Here is a 17,313-nt window from a genome sequence, read left to right as displayed (position 1 = left end):
TTACAAGAAAAATACAGCCTGTGTCTTTAGTGAGACTTGTTTTCATTGTTATTGACAGTAATAGAATTAGTATTAGTGCTTTTGACTGCTGAGTATATACTTTTCTGTCAAGTTACTTCCGTGTGTGTGTGTGTGTGTGTGTGTGTGTGTATTCAGCAACCAAAATACAATCGCTTTCAAAGTGAGGCCTGCGGTTTATACACAATTGATGACAATTAATTTAGTTTTTTTAGGTAAAGATTTACTGATACTTCAGTGAACTTATAAATAAAAGCTGTCTGTAGTTGGAGTGCAGTCCCTCAAGCTGCCGACCTTTTACTGGTAGTGTCCTCCACACTACATTAACTCTCCTGCTAGCTACCAATACGCCACTGCTGACGTGCTGTGTAGTAAACAACATGCAGTTCAGTTCCATTCAGGTTTATTTATGTAGCACCACTTCACAATAATGTGTATGTGCATACAGGACTTATTTTGACTGTGTACATTTGACAAATTTAGCTATTTATTGGTCATTTTAATTTGTTTGTCTGGAACAGGTCGCTCTTGCAAATGACACATTGGATCTCAATACGACAACTTGTATAAATAAAGGTTAAATAAATAAATACAACTTTGAATTCCTCTGTGGTCCTTGTGCTATCAGCACCTATATCAATCTGTTGTTATTGAATCACATATTTGTTCTTTGTGATACAAAACTCGCTTTGGAGAAATGCATATTTTGCTCCCACCGTTTGAGAAACTGGGACCCGATCAATACTGAGTTTTAGAGGCAGTCTAGCTATTATTCATGCTTTTATTTCCTCTCAATTAGATTACTGCTGTGGCCTTTTAACAGTTATCAGTCAGAACACCACTTAATAGATTTCAATTTGTTCAAAATGGAGCAGCAAGAATTCCTGCAAGAGCAAAGACAAGTGAACATAGTAGACCAGTTTTAAGGACTCTGCACCGGCTCCCAGTTTGTTTTAGAAGTATGTTTAACTCTACTGTTAAAGCCTTTCATTGTCCCAGTATTGGCTCTGCAGTCACCTCCTGACTGTTCTGCACCGCCTCTTTAATACAAAACACAACTGAGTGTTTGCTGTTAGCCAGGCAGGCAGAAGAGCCTGAACTTCACAACTATCTTCTTTTTCGTTACTGTTTTTTATTTTTTAACAATTGTTTGTTTTATAACGTCTAACTTTTACATTTTTAGGTTATTGTTAGTTTATCCTTGTCTGCTGAGTCACACTGCAAATACTCTCAATGCTGTGCTTCAGTCTTCACTGGTCTGTTTGAAAATGTAGATTTTAAATAGATATGTAGATTATGTCTATAGCTCACTATAAGATATAAATAACTTTATTATTATTAATCATACTTTTATAATCATCTGCCAAACACATTGTCCACTTCGTATAGTTTTCCAAGTACAGATTTAATGTTATAAACTAGGTACATGTAGTTTGAACCGTTGTGCCTTTAAGCTAAACCCAGTCACACAGACCTAGAGACGGGTTGGTGACTATCTGGCAACCACCGGTCTCTAGGGAAAAATGAGTATTCCCCAGCTGACACGTTCACCATCAAAGTAAAGATGTGCCTTCCTGCAGCAAACAACATGTTTCCATAGGTGCAACTTTTACTCTGAAGGTAAATATTTTGCAGTTTGTGTTGCATCTTTCTCAGGTTCTCAACCGCTTGTAGAGCAACTATTGAGCGTTTGCAGACAAGTCTGAGTCCTCACTGCAGACTGCAGGCAACCCAGGCCACCTGCCACTGACCAACAAATGTGCCTGGGCCTTTAGTAGTCTTCACAGACACTGCTATCAACTTTTAGCAACACTAGCCAACTGGGGAGAGAATACACTTTGCTTTTTGGGGGGGCTTTTTCCACTTGTAGCTGGTGGTTGCCAGATAGTCTATAGCCCTGTTTGACTACGGCCTATCTGATCAAATATATTATCACTGATAGTAGTAGTGTTATTATAAGTATTACCCTTATTACATTTTACTTTGACTGCTCGTTAAATAATTATAAAGCATTTTGGAAACGATCATTTCTATTGGGTGTAACTTTGGTGCTGAAGTGGCAGAAAAATGATGATATAAGTTGATTAAATGATACTCGTCTGTTTCAGTAAACTAATAACTGCTTACATTTATTATATGTGCATGTTTGGCTGTATATGCGTGTGTTATTTTCTCAAATTGACTTCCCTGCATGACTTCACACCTTCAGCCATCAGTGTCAGTGACACAGTCAGAGCAGTTGGCTGCTTGTTGCTGAAGTGCTGTTAATTATGATGAGTGAAAGCCCCGTGCTGTGCTGGGCTGCTCTACATCGGATGTTCACGATCCATATATCGACCGCCCGCTGCCTATGATGGATACGCATGTCAAGTCCTCTCTGTGAAGGAGGTACGAGCCCGACCGTTAGAGGGAGGGTAAAAAGCTGAGTCACATCTCAGCAACAGTCGCCTGGGCAACACCTCCATAGTGACCGGCTGAAGAAAGATAAGGTCCCTCGCTGCTCAACTAGTTGTATAACATCAGCAGACCCTGCAGCATTTTGTTGCTGCGCTGCTGATTATGCCACACTTATCAGCTTACCCTCAAACAGCGAGCTGCAATCTGAGTTGCTCGGTTGCAGCTCCTAAATAATCAACACCCTCCGGTCTCCCTGGTGTAATTATTGTTTTGATTTCTGTTGCAGAGAAAGAGGGGAAACTTGAACAAGTACACTGCAGACTGTCATAATTATAGCTATCACATGGCACTAGCAGAGCTGAGTAAAAGAAAATACGATGGTTAGAAGTGAAGCTGTCCATCATTAAGAGACGCAGCAGTGTGGTTCATCTCATACGTGCATTTTATTGTCTTAGCTTGCGATGCTTCGTGAGTCAGCACCCCTGCTGTGCTTAAATGTGCGCTTTATTTAAATGCCAGAATTGGCAGAGTATGGATCCAAGATCTTGGCAGTTTTTATGTAACTGGAGGTCAAACAGCGAAGAGAAAACAATCTCTGCCTCAGGGTTGTTTCTGCAAATAGGCTGAATTGAATTTCCTGACCGTACTGATTTGATAAAGCTCAAAGGGAAATCCCGTCTCACAGTGAATGAGTGTGATTGTTGGCTCGGGGAAAGTTTGTCTTTTCTTTTTTCCTCACATTGTGGAGTTGGTTCCAGTGAGGATTACTGCTCTGTAGCTGCACCGTTGGCCTTTGCAGAAGGCTGTCGTGTGCTGTCATAACAAGTGTCAGCGTTTGCTTGTTGGAGGTGAGAGATTTTCACTACAGAACAGCGTCTGAAGGGAGGGGTCCAGTTATGGGAAACATGTTTGTGTGATTCCTGCGGGTGGGTAAGAACGGGATATTTAATGACTTAGCATTTTTATTTGCAAACTGTGCGGGATAGATGATGATAAATTGTGTATTAGTGCACAATTATTAATTGTGATGAGTAATAATTGAAAATTGCAGATCTGTTGCCGTCTGCTGTACATATGGAGAAAATGACATTAAAGAAATTCACATAGATGCCTCCACAAATCGTGAGGTAGGTGCTGCCAGATAGTGATTCAACTGCCAAATGCCATAGGGAGAAACCCTGAAACCAGAAACCTCACCCTGCACCAATCTGTCTGAGAATGATTGAAGTCAATCCGAGGCGGACCACGATCGTTGGAAACAGGTTGCCATGTGTCGCATGTTCCACCTCTGGGTGACCAGTTGATCATCACAGGCTACGTCCACACGTTTCTCTTGTTTTCTCTCCGTTTTGGCCCCCGTCCACACTGAGAAACGCAGCGTTTTGAAAACGCTCTCGAAAACGCATTCATTTCAAAACGGAGCTGCCCCGTCGTAGTGTGGACACTCGAAAACGCAGCCTTTCTAAAATGATGACGCATTTTAGTCATGTGATGCAGTCATTTGACCAATTAAACAAAGATAGCGGAGGGCATACAGCAGTTGTTTTGATTGCTCTCAATTTTGACAGATGAATATCAGTTTGTACATGCTCCAGATAGCTTTTCTTCAAATTCTTTAATTCTCACTCGCTTGTGCGCATGCGCAGGACTGAAACGTAAGCGTTTTGGGCCGTTTCAATGTGGACGCACAACTCTGTGAAAACCACTGAAAACGCTAGTGTGGGCGCAGAGCGTTTTCAGATGAAAACACGGTTTTCAGATCTATCCGGGCTAGTGTGGACTTAGCCTCAGTTACATCGAAGCAGTTGCCAAATGTGACAAAAAAATTCAATGCAACCACCGCTGCAGGGTGTGGAGAAGTACCTCATATGGGGCTGTTGAATGAAGGCTAGCAAGACAGGAGAGAGATGTCACAAAACCAGGTTACTCATGTTTGCAGAGGATTGTATTTGATCTATATTTATTCTTTCAAAAAGCCGTTGTGTGTGTCTTTCTGTGAACCACACAATTCACTTCATTGTTAACACAGCCTCAAAACATGCTGTGACCACCAGCTGTGACTCACACACAGACTTTCAGCAGTGCAGTGTGCAGAGGTTAAGATGGGCTTAATTTTTGGGGCGAATTTAAGGACGATGCCACTTAATTGTGACAGGCCCAGTGTGACTCTGGCCTGCACTGGAAAGCTGGATCTCCCGCTATTCCCTTTTCCCTGTCTACTTTTATACTATTATATTCAATCTGGATCCAATGACAGAATCTGTATCACTGATGGACATATGGTTATTTTAAAAGTCAGTCTAGAGTTCCACAGTGAGTTCCAGTATCCCAATACTTAATGAAGAAAAAAATACTTCCTTATAATCCTGAAAAAGCAACAGAGCGGGGGAAAACCCTCAAACTTTATGTCAGATATAATCTGACAAGGAGAAGATAGATGAACAATAGCAGTGCCTTCCCCGCTGTTTTTATCTTAAAACAGAGTTTTGTGCACCTTGAAGTCTAAATTTAACTGGTTTCAGGAAGTAATATGAAGAAAAGCACTGTGTGGAGAAACACCCGTCTGGAAATGAACGACTTTAGCGTGAAGCAACGTAGGAACTACAGGGCTGACTAAGCATGTTTTACTTCTGGCCATAATTCAGTCAGTGTTATCCAAGCAGGAAAAAACACACACACACACAGAAATCAGCAGTGGTCAGGTTTCAGCTCTACGCTACTTTTCTGTAGGAAGTTTAGCTCCTGTGGAATATAAATATAGAGAGCTAATGTCTGTTTTAAGCCCAAATCTCCTTTCACAAGTGTGTTGGATAAATATAGAGCCACCTGTGCATCCTTGATTAATAAAGACCCTCCATTATTCAGCACCAGGCTGCTGATATTCCATCTTTCCCCATTACAGCGTGGCTCATCACGTTTCGGGGTACATATTTCTATTAATAGCCGAAGGTCACCTTTAATCTTCAGGACCCGCTGCACTGTCATCGTGTGTGGGGCCTGCTGAGGATCACTTTTGGTTTGGTCCTGAGTCACGTTTGTGGTTACGTATTGAGTTGTAATTTCCAACTTTTCCACAAGGGGGCGAGATGTAAGAGCAGGTGGCATGCAGTGGCATTGAACAGGCTCTGTAATTTTTCCCCCAGCAGGAATATTATCATAATCGTGCTCTCATTGTGGAGAGGATACCCATGTGTCATTTTAATCCCTCAGTCTATAAATAACCTTCCCTTGGCTGCGCTGCGAGTGGAAGGGCCTTCGGTTTGGTGCATCATCTTTGCCAAATAAATCACCAAATCACTTTTATTGTCACGTCACATGTGCAGGTACACTGGTACAGTACATGCGAGTGAAATTCTTGTGTGCGAGCTTCACAAGCAACAGAGTTGTGCAAAAATACAATAACATAAAACAAGAAAAATATAAGACTGGCTAAATCTGAGAGTAATAAATATATGTGCAAAATAAGAGTGTAGCTGTTGCTTGGGGGAGCTCGTGACGAGGCTGCCATACTCGGCGCCATCTTGGTGTATCAAATACTTAAGATTTAAAATTTTTAGTGTTGTCTGAAGAAAACAAGTAGGCTAAGAAACAAAAATAAAGAAATGTCTCTTATTCATATGCCAAACACCATTGAAACATTGGGCATACAAAACAAAATAAAGCTTTTACACAAAAAGGGAAAAAAGACTTTAGACGAGCTTTAAGAATAAGTAATAATATAGGGTTGTTAGGTTTTGGGGGGGGGGGTTTGTGGTTAAATGACCCATTTAAGTCTGAAAAATAACCCCAACACTGGGATTTATTGATGGACTGATCTCTTCAGTTAGAGGCGGGAGGTTTCTTCTGCTCACTGCGCCTCAGGTCTGATTTGTTGCTGTGCCACGTCATTGCCATGAAGAGTTCACTTTGGGTCTGATCATCATCTTCATCATCGTGCGTTTTTCTCTTCTCATTACCCGCTGTCAGCCTGCATTCATCTTTCAGCTGAATGGATGTCTCATCCCTCTCGTCTGCAGAAAGAAATTAATGGCTGCAGATGGTTTATCATATCAAAGCTACGCTCTGCAAAACGCCAACAGATTAAATGGTGTAATATCTTTATTATGCTGTGTATTTTATATATTGGATCTTGTTATCTCTTTTTTATATTATTCAGTTAGTACAGATGGAGATACAAAGCATGTGTGATGCATGAAAAAGAGAGAGGGTAAAATTTTCTGTTTGGGGTGGGATAAAGTGTACTTGCAGACCCATGACGTGTGTGGATGTGTGACAGCGTAGGATCATGTGAATAAGTCTCCATTCACACTGGACGAGAGACCAGTCTGCAACCATTTGGCATCCACTGGTCATGAAGTAATGATGGGTATTCTTCGACCAGTTGCGAGCCCCAGTCACACAGGTCTACAGACCATTCGGTGAATGTATCAACCATCAAAGCGTTGCTGTATTTGATTCTGATGTGTTTGTTTTGCCCGTCCATCGTTGCTATTTACCTGCTAACATACCACCCTGCTCACCTGTGCCCATCATAGACTCACTTCACCATGTAGACTCTAATCAAGCACAATATGTATAACTCCACCACTCCCCTCCTTATCACCCAGGGTCCCGGCGCGTTGCTAAATGGAGTCGGAGCAGCTGTACCACAGAGGTTACTGCAGGAACAGCTACAACAGCATCGCCAGCGCCAGCAGCGACGAGGAGCTGCTGGATGGAGCCGGCGTCATCATGGACTTCCACACCACCGAGGACGACAACCTGCTGGATGGGGACGCTGCCTCCCCAGGTAGGGAGTACGGGAAATTCTTTTCCAGCGCTTTGATTGGTCAGAATCTGGACATCTTGAGCTTCCCTTCACGAATCCCCCGACCCTCCTTTCCTTGAACTCTCAGTGAGCTTCCCCATCGTTGCCATCTTACGGCTCTCTGTTGGTCTCTGGTTGTGAGTCATCGCACTGCTGACGCTTGTGTGTGCTTCTGTCTTGTGCCACCGCCACCCTCATCTTCATCATCATCAACTGTTCTCTATGTCAAACCCTGGAAAAACTTTCTCTTAAACCATCCACCCAGCATCATTGTCCTGCTTCCATTTTCACCATTGAAGACAAAGAACTTTAACTTATCTTATCTCGTATTCACTTTCTAGATTTTCTTTAAGAACCATTAACTTCTTCCTGTTTTCACCCATGAAAATTTCTGGAGCTGTATTACCAAATATGATAGTTTTCATCAATTAAATGTAACAGAAGTAACAAACATGTAAAACAGACATGGTACTTAACTGATTATCAATATCGTCCAATTAAAACTGAGTTAATTAGCTGTTTTGTAATCATATGTAAGGCAGTTTCAGCAGCTCCATGTAGTTTTTTTTCTTCCTTTGTTCATTTGTTGCTGTCTCTGCATACCACCTTATTTATAATTGTTGCTCTGTTGCGTGGTTTTATAGTTTGTCCTCTTCTAGCATCCTGTTTATCTTGCCGTGCTGTTTCCCTCGATCAGTTTGACCTTATCACCTCTTTAATGTTCTTGCTTCCTGTTTCCTAAAGTGTGCCTCATTGCATGTTGTCATTTCTGCTTTTGTGCGTTCTCCTCCTCCTTTCATCCCTTGGCACATGCAGACGTTCCTGTCAGGTAGCTGTTAAGCAGAGGTGGTGGTAGTAGTACTGTCATGTGGCAGAGCGAGTTGATTGGCTGTGTTTTGCCATGTTGGAGCAAATGTTACAGTTACTTAATTACTTCAATCACAGACAGCGCTGAATGTGATCTCTGTGCCAAGCTGCCGTGTTTCATAATTCCCTTCATGCCTATCATTTTTCAGCGCGGTCACCCGCTTCTCAGTCAGTCAGCGTCTCAGTGGTGCTCCGACTCGCTTATCCCCATCAGCACCCAATCCGCAGCTTCCTGTTTTCTCTTCCTCGTCTCAGTAAATATGCTGATTCGTTTAATTTCTTACTCGCAGCTGATCAAACAGAGAGCGCGCGTCGTGCTGAGGATCGTGTCAGAGGTGTCGGCCGAGCTCGGCTCTCCAAATATGAGCCGCTCGTGTTTAGTCAGGATATCTCTGCGCTGAAGCGGTGTCTGTCTTTGAATGCAGAACGAAGACTGATTTTGGCAAGCTAGTGTGTTTATGCAGGCGATAAAGGCACCACATTCAGTTTCAACCCTGTTTTGAGTGTTTGTTTAGCACAGAGGTTATTTTCCCTCTTTGATAAAAGGATAATTAGGATCAACTGTTTCTATTTGATACATTTCTTGAATTGCAGATGGCTTAAAATGAAGATACAGTACACGACAATAATTGTTTTCTTTTTTTTGGTAAGCCTGTGCTGAAAGCACAATCCTGACTGTCATCTTTCTTTTCTGTGGTCCCGGTGATTGCAGCTCTTCTTGCATACTGAATAGTGCAGCCGTGCATCTCTGCCACTTTTCCTGCTCCTTCTCCTGACTTTAAATCTGCAAAGTAAACACTAATACCTGTAGCCAAGCATACACACATACCCTAAGAGTCAGCCTAAGTAAAGGTTGAAAGGTTTCACAGGGGAGTTTCCCTTTAGTAAAGTAAAATGTTGAGTCTTGACTGAGCATTTTCATTATTACACAGTGAAACTGAGGGTGACCACGTGACTTTTAACTGCATGGGCGACCAGACAAGAGGGAGATTGTACGGAACAAGATCAGTCTGGCTAGCTTTGTTGTAATGATCATTAGAAATAAGTAAATCAAGTTTGGCTGGATTAAAAAAAAGTATCCTGGCAGGATCTTAACAGGAGCAGCAAAGGCATTTTCTGCCTAAAACGAAATAGTGATTGATAACTGCTTTTCTTACAGCATTTTTTAAAAATGTATTATGAAATAGTCTTTGTTTTATCTTAAAGTAATGTTGGCAAATTTAGGGGGTTGGTTTTGCTCCTTAGCAAAGTCAAGCTCTGAAAGCGACCTCTAGAACACAGCTCGATCCTTTTTTCTTTGTAACTCAAAAACACTGCAGCACGTTCCCGGGTAGACCCTGGTCAGTTCTGTGTGTGGCTTATTTAGCCAAAGTCACAAATACATAACAGTGGCTATACTGACCACACCGTTTAGAGTTTAACTGTTGTTTATGTGCACTGCCACCATCTTGGACTGTTAAGCTGGGGTCGGTGAGGTTGCTTTGACGTTCCAAGTTGGAGATCTGACTTGAGGGCATGTTCCAGCCGTAAATTTCCACTTCAAAAGAAACCATCTTTATATGGAGCACACCCCTTCCACTTCAACATGAGCTACACCTTAGTGTTTCTCACTGAGCCGCAAAGCTGTGACATCACAATGTTGTGATTGGACAGTTGCAGTGATGGCGCTGGAACAGCAACACTGTGTATATATTGTTAGAAAACTACGAACACAGTGACATCGGATACACAATTACAGCACTGATGTTAGTTTTTGCTCTGATTTAGCATTTTGACATGTTAGCTTATTAGTATAAAATTCTGAACATGTTTTATAGATATTAGTATATTAGTGTTCGTAAAATAGCCCACCCAATATTTTTGACGCAGGTAGTAAAAGTAATATTTAGGAGATATGGCCTGATAGTATTATAGTTCCTTAAATGTCTTATAGTACATTTTATAGTAATTGTTTGGTATTGCTTGGTGTATACCAATCCAGGGTATACACCAACCATGGAGCTGGATCATTGAAGTCACTGAAATTCATCCTGTGTGGAAATATTGAGGATGGCTCTGAGAGTTGTCGTCTTTGTCTCGTCTCTTTATGTGCAGAGAGTAGCAGAGGGTGTGTTTCAGGTACTGAGTGTTTATATAAGAGGGTTTGGCTTAAAGTTCCGTGTCTTCAGGTTCTGTTGATGTACTCTGAACGTGGTGAAAAGGTGAAAGCATAAATTAACTTTAAGCTGTCACCTTTTGTGTTCTCACTGCTGCTACAAACAGAAAACTGTGAGAGAAAACACTAATTATACACTAATGACACAGTCAGACAGAGAAACCCTTTTCTTTCTTTAAGAAATCTTTAATAACTAACAGTAATTAACAGCTAATGACTGGCTTCCTTTCCACATTGATATTTTGGACCATATTGTAATGCAGCACATTACTACAGGCCTGAGCTCCACCTACCTGACTCGTCATTCATGCTTTGTGTGTGATAGACGTGGAACAGCATTCCCATGAACCAGTCTTGGTGCGAGCGAAGGAAATCTCTGGATGAATGCCTTTCCTTGAAGTTGGTGTGCTGCCCGTGTCTGCTTCTCTGTGCTATTTTTACGTGAGGGGTGGGTTCATAGAAAGCCCCGTAAAGCCCTCCTCTGAGCTTAGACTGCAGTGTGACCAAGGAGCCGGATCACTCAGTAGTCCCATGGAGTGTTGGAGTGAGACTTGTTGCACTGGACTTTTACTGGAACACATTTTATGGAAACCTGAGAGACCTGTTGTGGTTTTGCTGCTTTGAAGTGCTGACGAGGGCTTTTTTTAAAGGAGTGAGGTGACAAACTATGGCTGATATCACCTGTGCCACTGCTGAGCAGCGATAACGCGGCGTGACAAAAGGTAAGGGGGCGTGAAGGTAAAAGGATTTCAATTTGTGAAATCCTAGAATAACACATGTTAAGCCTGAAACCAAAAAAGAGGGAACTGAGTCTGGTTTTTGTTTCATATAATAACACGTGATTACACCGAGTTTACAAAACATCTTTGAAACATAGGGACTGATTCTTTTTGGATTTTACCCGTGACATTGTTTTCAGTTATTTTGGAGATGTTTAACCAGTAATGTTGAGTCATAGTGCCTAAGTTCTGGGATGTCCAGATAATATCTCGGGTGATTTTTGTTTTTGTTTGTTTTGGTCTGTGTCTGCTGTTCTGACGTGGTTGACACTTTGTTTTTGGTTTTTATTCGGGATTCAGTTTCTTTTGCAACCCTCATAAATGTTTCATTTTCTTCTTGGATGCTAAAGGCAAGACAACACATCAGTGCCCAACTACTACATTCTGCTTTCTTTCTTTCCATCCATGGACTGACAGAGATTTCAGATAAAAACTGGTGTGGAAAGTTTTCTTTATCATTTTAGGATGTAAGTAGTGTACTGTGCTGGCTGAGGCTCTAGTCTTTTCAAAGTGCTTTTTATTGGCTTTTATTGGCATTCTTCATGTGTAGTGCGTCTTCAAGTGAGGTTTTACAACTTCACAGTGTCACGGACAGCAAATATTGATGCACTTCAGAAATGAATCAGTCTGTTGTGGAGTAAGATTTCAACGTGGATGTTAGTGACTCAAACTAAACAGCAACATATTAATGACTAACCTTGTGCTGTGGGTGAGCTCAACTCTTGGCTAAACATGAATGTTTACTGAGAACAGTCTAACCCACATCCTACATCCTTCCTGTGCTAATGTGTTTTACATTGGTGTAACCATAGCTCTACTGCTGGTCACAAGGCAGCAGATATACGCTAACTATCTCAATTTCACTAGCCTTCAAAAATGTTGCTAGCATTTACTTTTCTGTCTTTGTTTACGTCCACTGTTTAATGTGTCACAGTGCTTGTTTGCCTTTGGGATTTGAAGGAGCTTTGCACTGAAGTTTTTGTCCTCGCTGCTGAGGGTTCAATTCCCCACCTGGCCATTTGCATGTCATCCCTTGACCTCTATACTGTTACATATATGGTCATTATGTGGGTTTTTTTGGCCGTTTTAGTCCTCCCTGCAGAGACTAGGCAGATCTAATGGGGATTTGATTTTCCTGAAATAACGCACATCAGTCTTAAACAGGAACGGGAAAAAGTAATCCCGTTACTTTACTGATTACTTATTTTCAAAAGTAATTAATTACTTAGTTACTTTTTAAAAACACGATTTACAACCTGAATAGGTGATAAAGCGATAGATCTTTCAGCCCAATTCTACTTTTTCTACATAATCCATCATACAAAATGTAATCAAATGGAAAAGTCTCTTTTTAAAACTTGTTTTATTTGTTTTAACCTTTTAACTTTATGCATCAAGCAAAAAATTGATTATATGCAACATTCTCTGACTGGAAGAAATTTGTTTAACATTTAAACCTATTTTCTGCACCTTCCTAGGAGCCCCTCTGATGACATGGTCCAAAAAATAAATAAATTGTGGCCACAAAATACTACTTCGAGGGCACGAAACAGGTATAACGTGCCCACGAAATGCTAATTTGTGGGCACGAAACACTTGACCGATAACCGCGATCCTTCCCAGGCCCATGCAGTTGGTTGACAATAAAATCTATTATTTAGGTAGCAATTACGTCTGTAAAGCAACGTGGCTCTCAATATCCTGTTTAAATGTCTCTCCGTAATAATGGTTCCTTGCATTGCAGGCTTTTCAAAATGCATTTGTAGCTCATTCCCAGCCTAAAATAAAACTCAATCATACCGTCTCTGTCCATGGTGTATGGGTTTAGCCTACTCTTATGCCTATAGTTGTACGCAACTGTGATGTGCGCACGTCATCTATTTCGTTGCCACAAATGCGTAATTCGTTGCCACGTTTCGTGCGCACGTTACACTATTTCGAGGGCACGAAGTAGTATTTTGTGGCCACAATTTGTTTTGTTTTTTTTTACAAGTAACGCGTTACTGCCCATCTCTGCCATAAACTATTAAAAAAATTAATATTAGTCCGACTTTATTTTTTTTTTTTATCATTAATTGATTTAATTAACTACCATATGATACAAAGAAAAGCAAGAAACATTCACTGTTGGACATTTTGGCTCAGAAAAATTAATTAATCGTAAATCTCTGGTCAAATTTGTTGCTAGTTAGCTATTTTGTCTTTTTTAAAGCATGGTGTATGTGTTTCACTCCATACGGCTCTGTAAAAACTTTCTTTTATCCTCCTTACTGCAGTGCTTAGAGTGGAATTTTCCGTTTTGGAGCTCACCAACTCCACCGCTTGTAAAACACACGCACACCCCTGTGACCCGACACTATGGTTTCTTCCGTAAGAGGCACGGCTCACTGATCTCCCTTAGCAACTAAAGCGGGTAGGGCCGACCGGCCTGTGATCGTCTTTCCCTGTGTATGATGACATCATCAACTCTAGCAGTCAGCTGCTGCAGTGAGGAGCGAGCGAGGAGGAAAAGGAAGGAAGGGAGGGAGGACTGTGCGCGCTCTCTAACACACACAGGCACGTTTTTCCGCTCAAACAGACACGCGCGCTCTCTCTCTCACACAGCCCCATTTGTCCTCCTCTGGTAAACATGGCAGCGGGAGCAGCGAATGGCACACGCAGCGAGCATAGCGTAATGAAACTGAGCACGGTTTAGTTTAGCCTCATCTAGACTGTCAACATGGAGGAGGAGGACGCGGCGGCCGATCCCTATTTGCCTTACGACGGGGGAGGTGACACCATCCCCCTGCAGGAGATCCCTAGAAGAGGTAACGACACGTCCCCCCCTCCCTCTTGATTCCCTCCTTTTATAACGCTGCTGCGATAACATAGGTCGACCTCCTTCTGCTTGTACACTTGAGTGCATGTATCCATATGGCAGGTGGAGCAAACGACTGCCTCCTCTGCTTTATGGACCACAAGCTGCCATTTCCACAGTCAACAAGCTACCTAGCCGGCACATTCCTGCTCTGGCCTCTCCTGCTGATGATTAACCAGCAGTGTGTGCACGTCAGCCAAAGATAATGAGATAAACACAGGGTGGATTTGGTGTGAAGACTCGAGCTCGGGCCTGAGAACATCACGGGCATCCATTTTAATTTGTGCACAGACGTTCTGCAGAAACTGCTGGTTGTGCACATGTAAGCTGGATGTTTGTACATCTGCGCTGCTGTGCGTCTTTGCACCTCTCACAGTCTTTCCTGCAGTGAGTGTGAGGACACCTGTTGGCAAGATACAGGATGTCAACTCGCATCAATCAGCCAGGCTATCATTTTTTTTTTTTTATGACATGTTCTCCGCTCTAATCTTTATCTTTCCTCTGTGGCGTTCAGGGAGTCAGGAGTTGGTTCCTTTTGGCCTTGTTAGATTTTTTATGGTGAGCGAGCAGGGACAAAACACTTAAGCTTAGTAGGCAACCCCTACTCCCAGCATTCACGCTTCAGTCGGCAAATGTCTTCTGTTTTCATCAGTTTAATGTTGTTACTCTGGAATTTCTAGCAATTTTACGGTCAAAAGCACACTAGCTGTACTGCTGAAAAGTTTGAATTAAAGGTGAAAGTGGACCCGGTGCAGTGCGCAGAGTACAGGCACTGCAAAACAAACTTATAGTAAGTCGATCGTCTTGTGGTCGTTGACCTGAAACACTGTGGCCTTGTCTCAGCTTGGTGAGCAGCACAACCTTTTGGACTTTGATCCATTTTTCTGTCCGCCTGGTTCATGGTACTCCAGAGACTCCAGCAGTGTGGACAGCACGCTGCTGTCTGTCCTCGGGCTCTAATGGGATCATTTATGATCACATGATGGCTGAGAAGTCTAACCCTGATGACCCAGCTGCCTCTAAACCCTTCTTTGAATTACTCAACAGTAGTAGAGTAGATCTAATGAAGATTAATACAGCTGTGGTTGTTGGAGTGAAGCATGAAACCTCTAGTCACTTCTCATTTCATTGGTGATGGTTGTACAGGAAGGCTGTCTGTTCATTTAGAGAAGTGTGTTCTCCACTGTCAGCAAGACTCCGTGCACACTGACGTGGCGTTCTTCCTCCAATGCAGAACCGCAGCGTCGCGGTGCCAATGCACAGGGGAACATAGCTGAAGCCTTCTTTTTCTTTTCTTTTTTAATATGCATGTGTATTGTCTGCATGTCTGCTGAACCATCCAAGCACGATGCTGGAAATGTGCGCACATACAATCCCCTCTGGTTTCCGTGGCGTCACCATCCACACCTGCAGTGGGACTAATGAGTGCCTGAAAGCGCAGCATCATCAGGAGGGGCTCGTCTGGTTTATTCCATCAGTGAAATCTGTTGTTTTGAAATGTTTCCCTTCTTAATCGAGCCACGTTGGTTCTGCAGTGTAGAGCAGCAGTCGTGTCTTCATCCTCCGTCGTATTCATAGGCAGATACTGCTGTGGTCAACAAACCAGTCGACAGCAGAAAATATTAAAGGCAGTTCGTCTCTTTCGTAAAGCATTCACTTTTCTCTTTTGTTTTTCTATAAATCTGGCCTTTGTCAGGTTCAAGGATGGGCTGGCACATCTGCAAAAGAGCAATAGCAACACATGGTGCACTGACGTAAACATGGAGGCCAGTGTAGTCAGCATTTATGGTGTTGGTTATGTCCATGTGCTGTAGTAACCTGCAAAACCATGAGCTCCAAGATAAATGGAGCCAACTATGGGCTTCTGTGGCTGCCACTTCTGCATGGAGGGTTAGGGTTGTGACTTAGATGACTACATTGAAATGCAGTTAGGCACAATTTAAGGATGTGAGGAAACATTTTTAACCACATTCATGAGCACTTTGCTAGATGACTCTCACGGTAAGATACTAGAGTCCAGGAAGTGACATAGAAGTCCCTTTACTTCTGATTTGACTATTTAGATGTGCTGTGTACTCGATTCTCGCTTATGAAAATGAGAAGTGAAATGATTAGATTCTGTGTAATATGTGCTGCTCTTCACGTTGTCATGAAAAAGAGTTCAACACACAAATAAATTGGGTCACATTAGGCTGTGGTATGATGAACCTGTTCTAACATTGGACATTGCTCTAACCAAACTGTTTGTGGTCGTGTTCGTGGTTAGCATTTATTAACCAGTTGTCAGCTGTGTGTTGGAGTCTTTTTATTTCCTATTCAATCAGGCTGTTTTTTTTCTACTCCTCTCATGAGTCAGGCTGTGAATCATCTACAGAGATGCCAGGATAATAATTTTGGATAATAACTTTTTCAATTAAGGGGTAACATCAGGGCTAAAGGATTCTGAGAAAATTATTTTTTGTGACAAAATTCTGTTGTTGTTTTTTTTACAGTGAGTCAGGCTTCAGTTCAGTATTTACAAGCCATCAACTTTTTAAAAATCCTTTTCAGTCATCCTTGTAACGATTTTGATACGTTGCTCATACCGAGGCTGCTGGCCGCCTGTGAGCCCTGGATAGCTTTAGCTTTAGCGCCTTTTTCTTTGTAAGCTTCTTTGAAAAGTCCATGCGTCAGCTGCGTGAGGGTGATACAAGTGTCTAAGTAGGGTATCGTTTCATTTTTGAGGTGGTCTCCCTCTGATTTACCCTGGCAAAATGGCATCTTCAATCACAGTGAGGAGCTTCCATGCTAACCACTTGTTAGCATGTGGCTGCGTGACGACTGTTTGCCTGAAACTGACTGCCTCATAATCAAACATATATGAAGCTGGCTGTCTGATCAGTCCGGTCTCTGGCCAGTCCATTGGTGATGCACTGTGTGTTTTCCTCTCTGCCACACATACAACTGAGGATGCAAGAGGCAGGTGAAGATAAACTTAGGATTATACTTAAACTGACATCATTTCATTTCATTAAATAAAAACTGCAAACTCTAAAGGCCTTTTTCCAGAGCTTGATCCTTTACGAATCTGAGTTTTAAATTTGTCTTGATATATTTAATGTCAGCTAAACAGCACAGAGCTCTGTCAGCAGAGGTTGTTATAGCAACAGGATGTCCAACTTGTGGTGTCGCAACAAAGTAAGTAATTGAAATTTGTTCTCAATAAACTAAAACCACTGAAATTATAGAAGGATTTTTGTCACTCTTTTGTAGTTACTATGCAGATGTAACCTTGATTAGTCAAAGGAAACTCGATACATAAACAGAAGGTTTATTTCTACCTTTGTTATTTGTTGAGCCCTTACAGGTGCACCTAGTTTATTGACCTGTCCAAAGCAAACATATGAGGCTTGTGTTGTGCACTGAGTCATCGCCCCATCACTCAGCCAATCCA

The 17,313-nt window shown here is 42.1% G+C and overlaps 1 protein-coding gene across 8 annotated transcripts in view; it reads left to right on the top strand.

Annotated features, from left to right (window-relative positions):
- The window catches only part of clcn3 (chloride channel 3), a 39,845-nt gene that overhangs the window by 4,259 nt on the left and 18,273 nt on the right, over nt 1-17,313 (top strand). For 4 of the 8 annotated variants that reach the window (XM_082525859.1, XM_082525862.1, XM_082525860.1 and 1 more), the window contains exon 2: nt 7,023-7,204. The exons of 1 other annotated variant lie outside the window; for it this stretch is intronic. In XM_082525859.1, the coding sequence (XP_082381985.1) occupies nt 7,042-7,204 (163 nt within the window). In that variant the 5' untranslated portion in view covers nt 7,023-7,041. Of the gene's footprint in view, nt 1-7,022; nt 7,205-10,597; nt 10,967-13,411; nt 13,831-17,313 lie in introns of those variants that run through there. 3 more of the 8 variants (XM_082525865.1, XM_082525861.1, XM_082525866.1) reach the window with 3 other exon arrangements.

The sequence above is a fragment of the Aulonocara stuartgranti genome, assembly GCF_965226115.1.
Source record: "Aulonocara stuartgranti genome assembly, chromosome: 3".
Classification (NCBI taxonomy): Eukaryota; Metazoa; Chordata; class Actinopteri; order Cichliformes; family Cichlidae; genus Aulonocara; species Aulonocara stuartgranti.
This window is presented reverse-complemented; position numbering and strand designations above follow the sequence as displayed.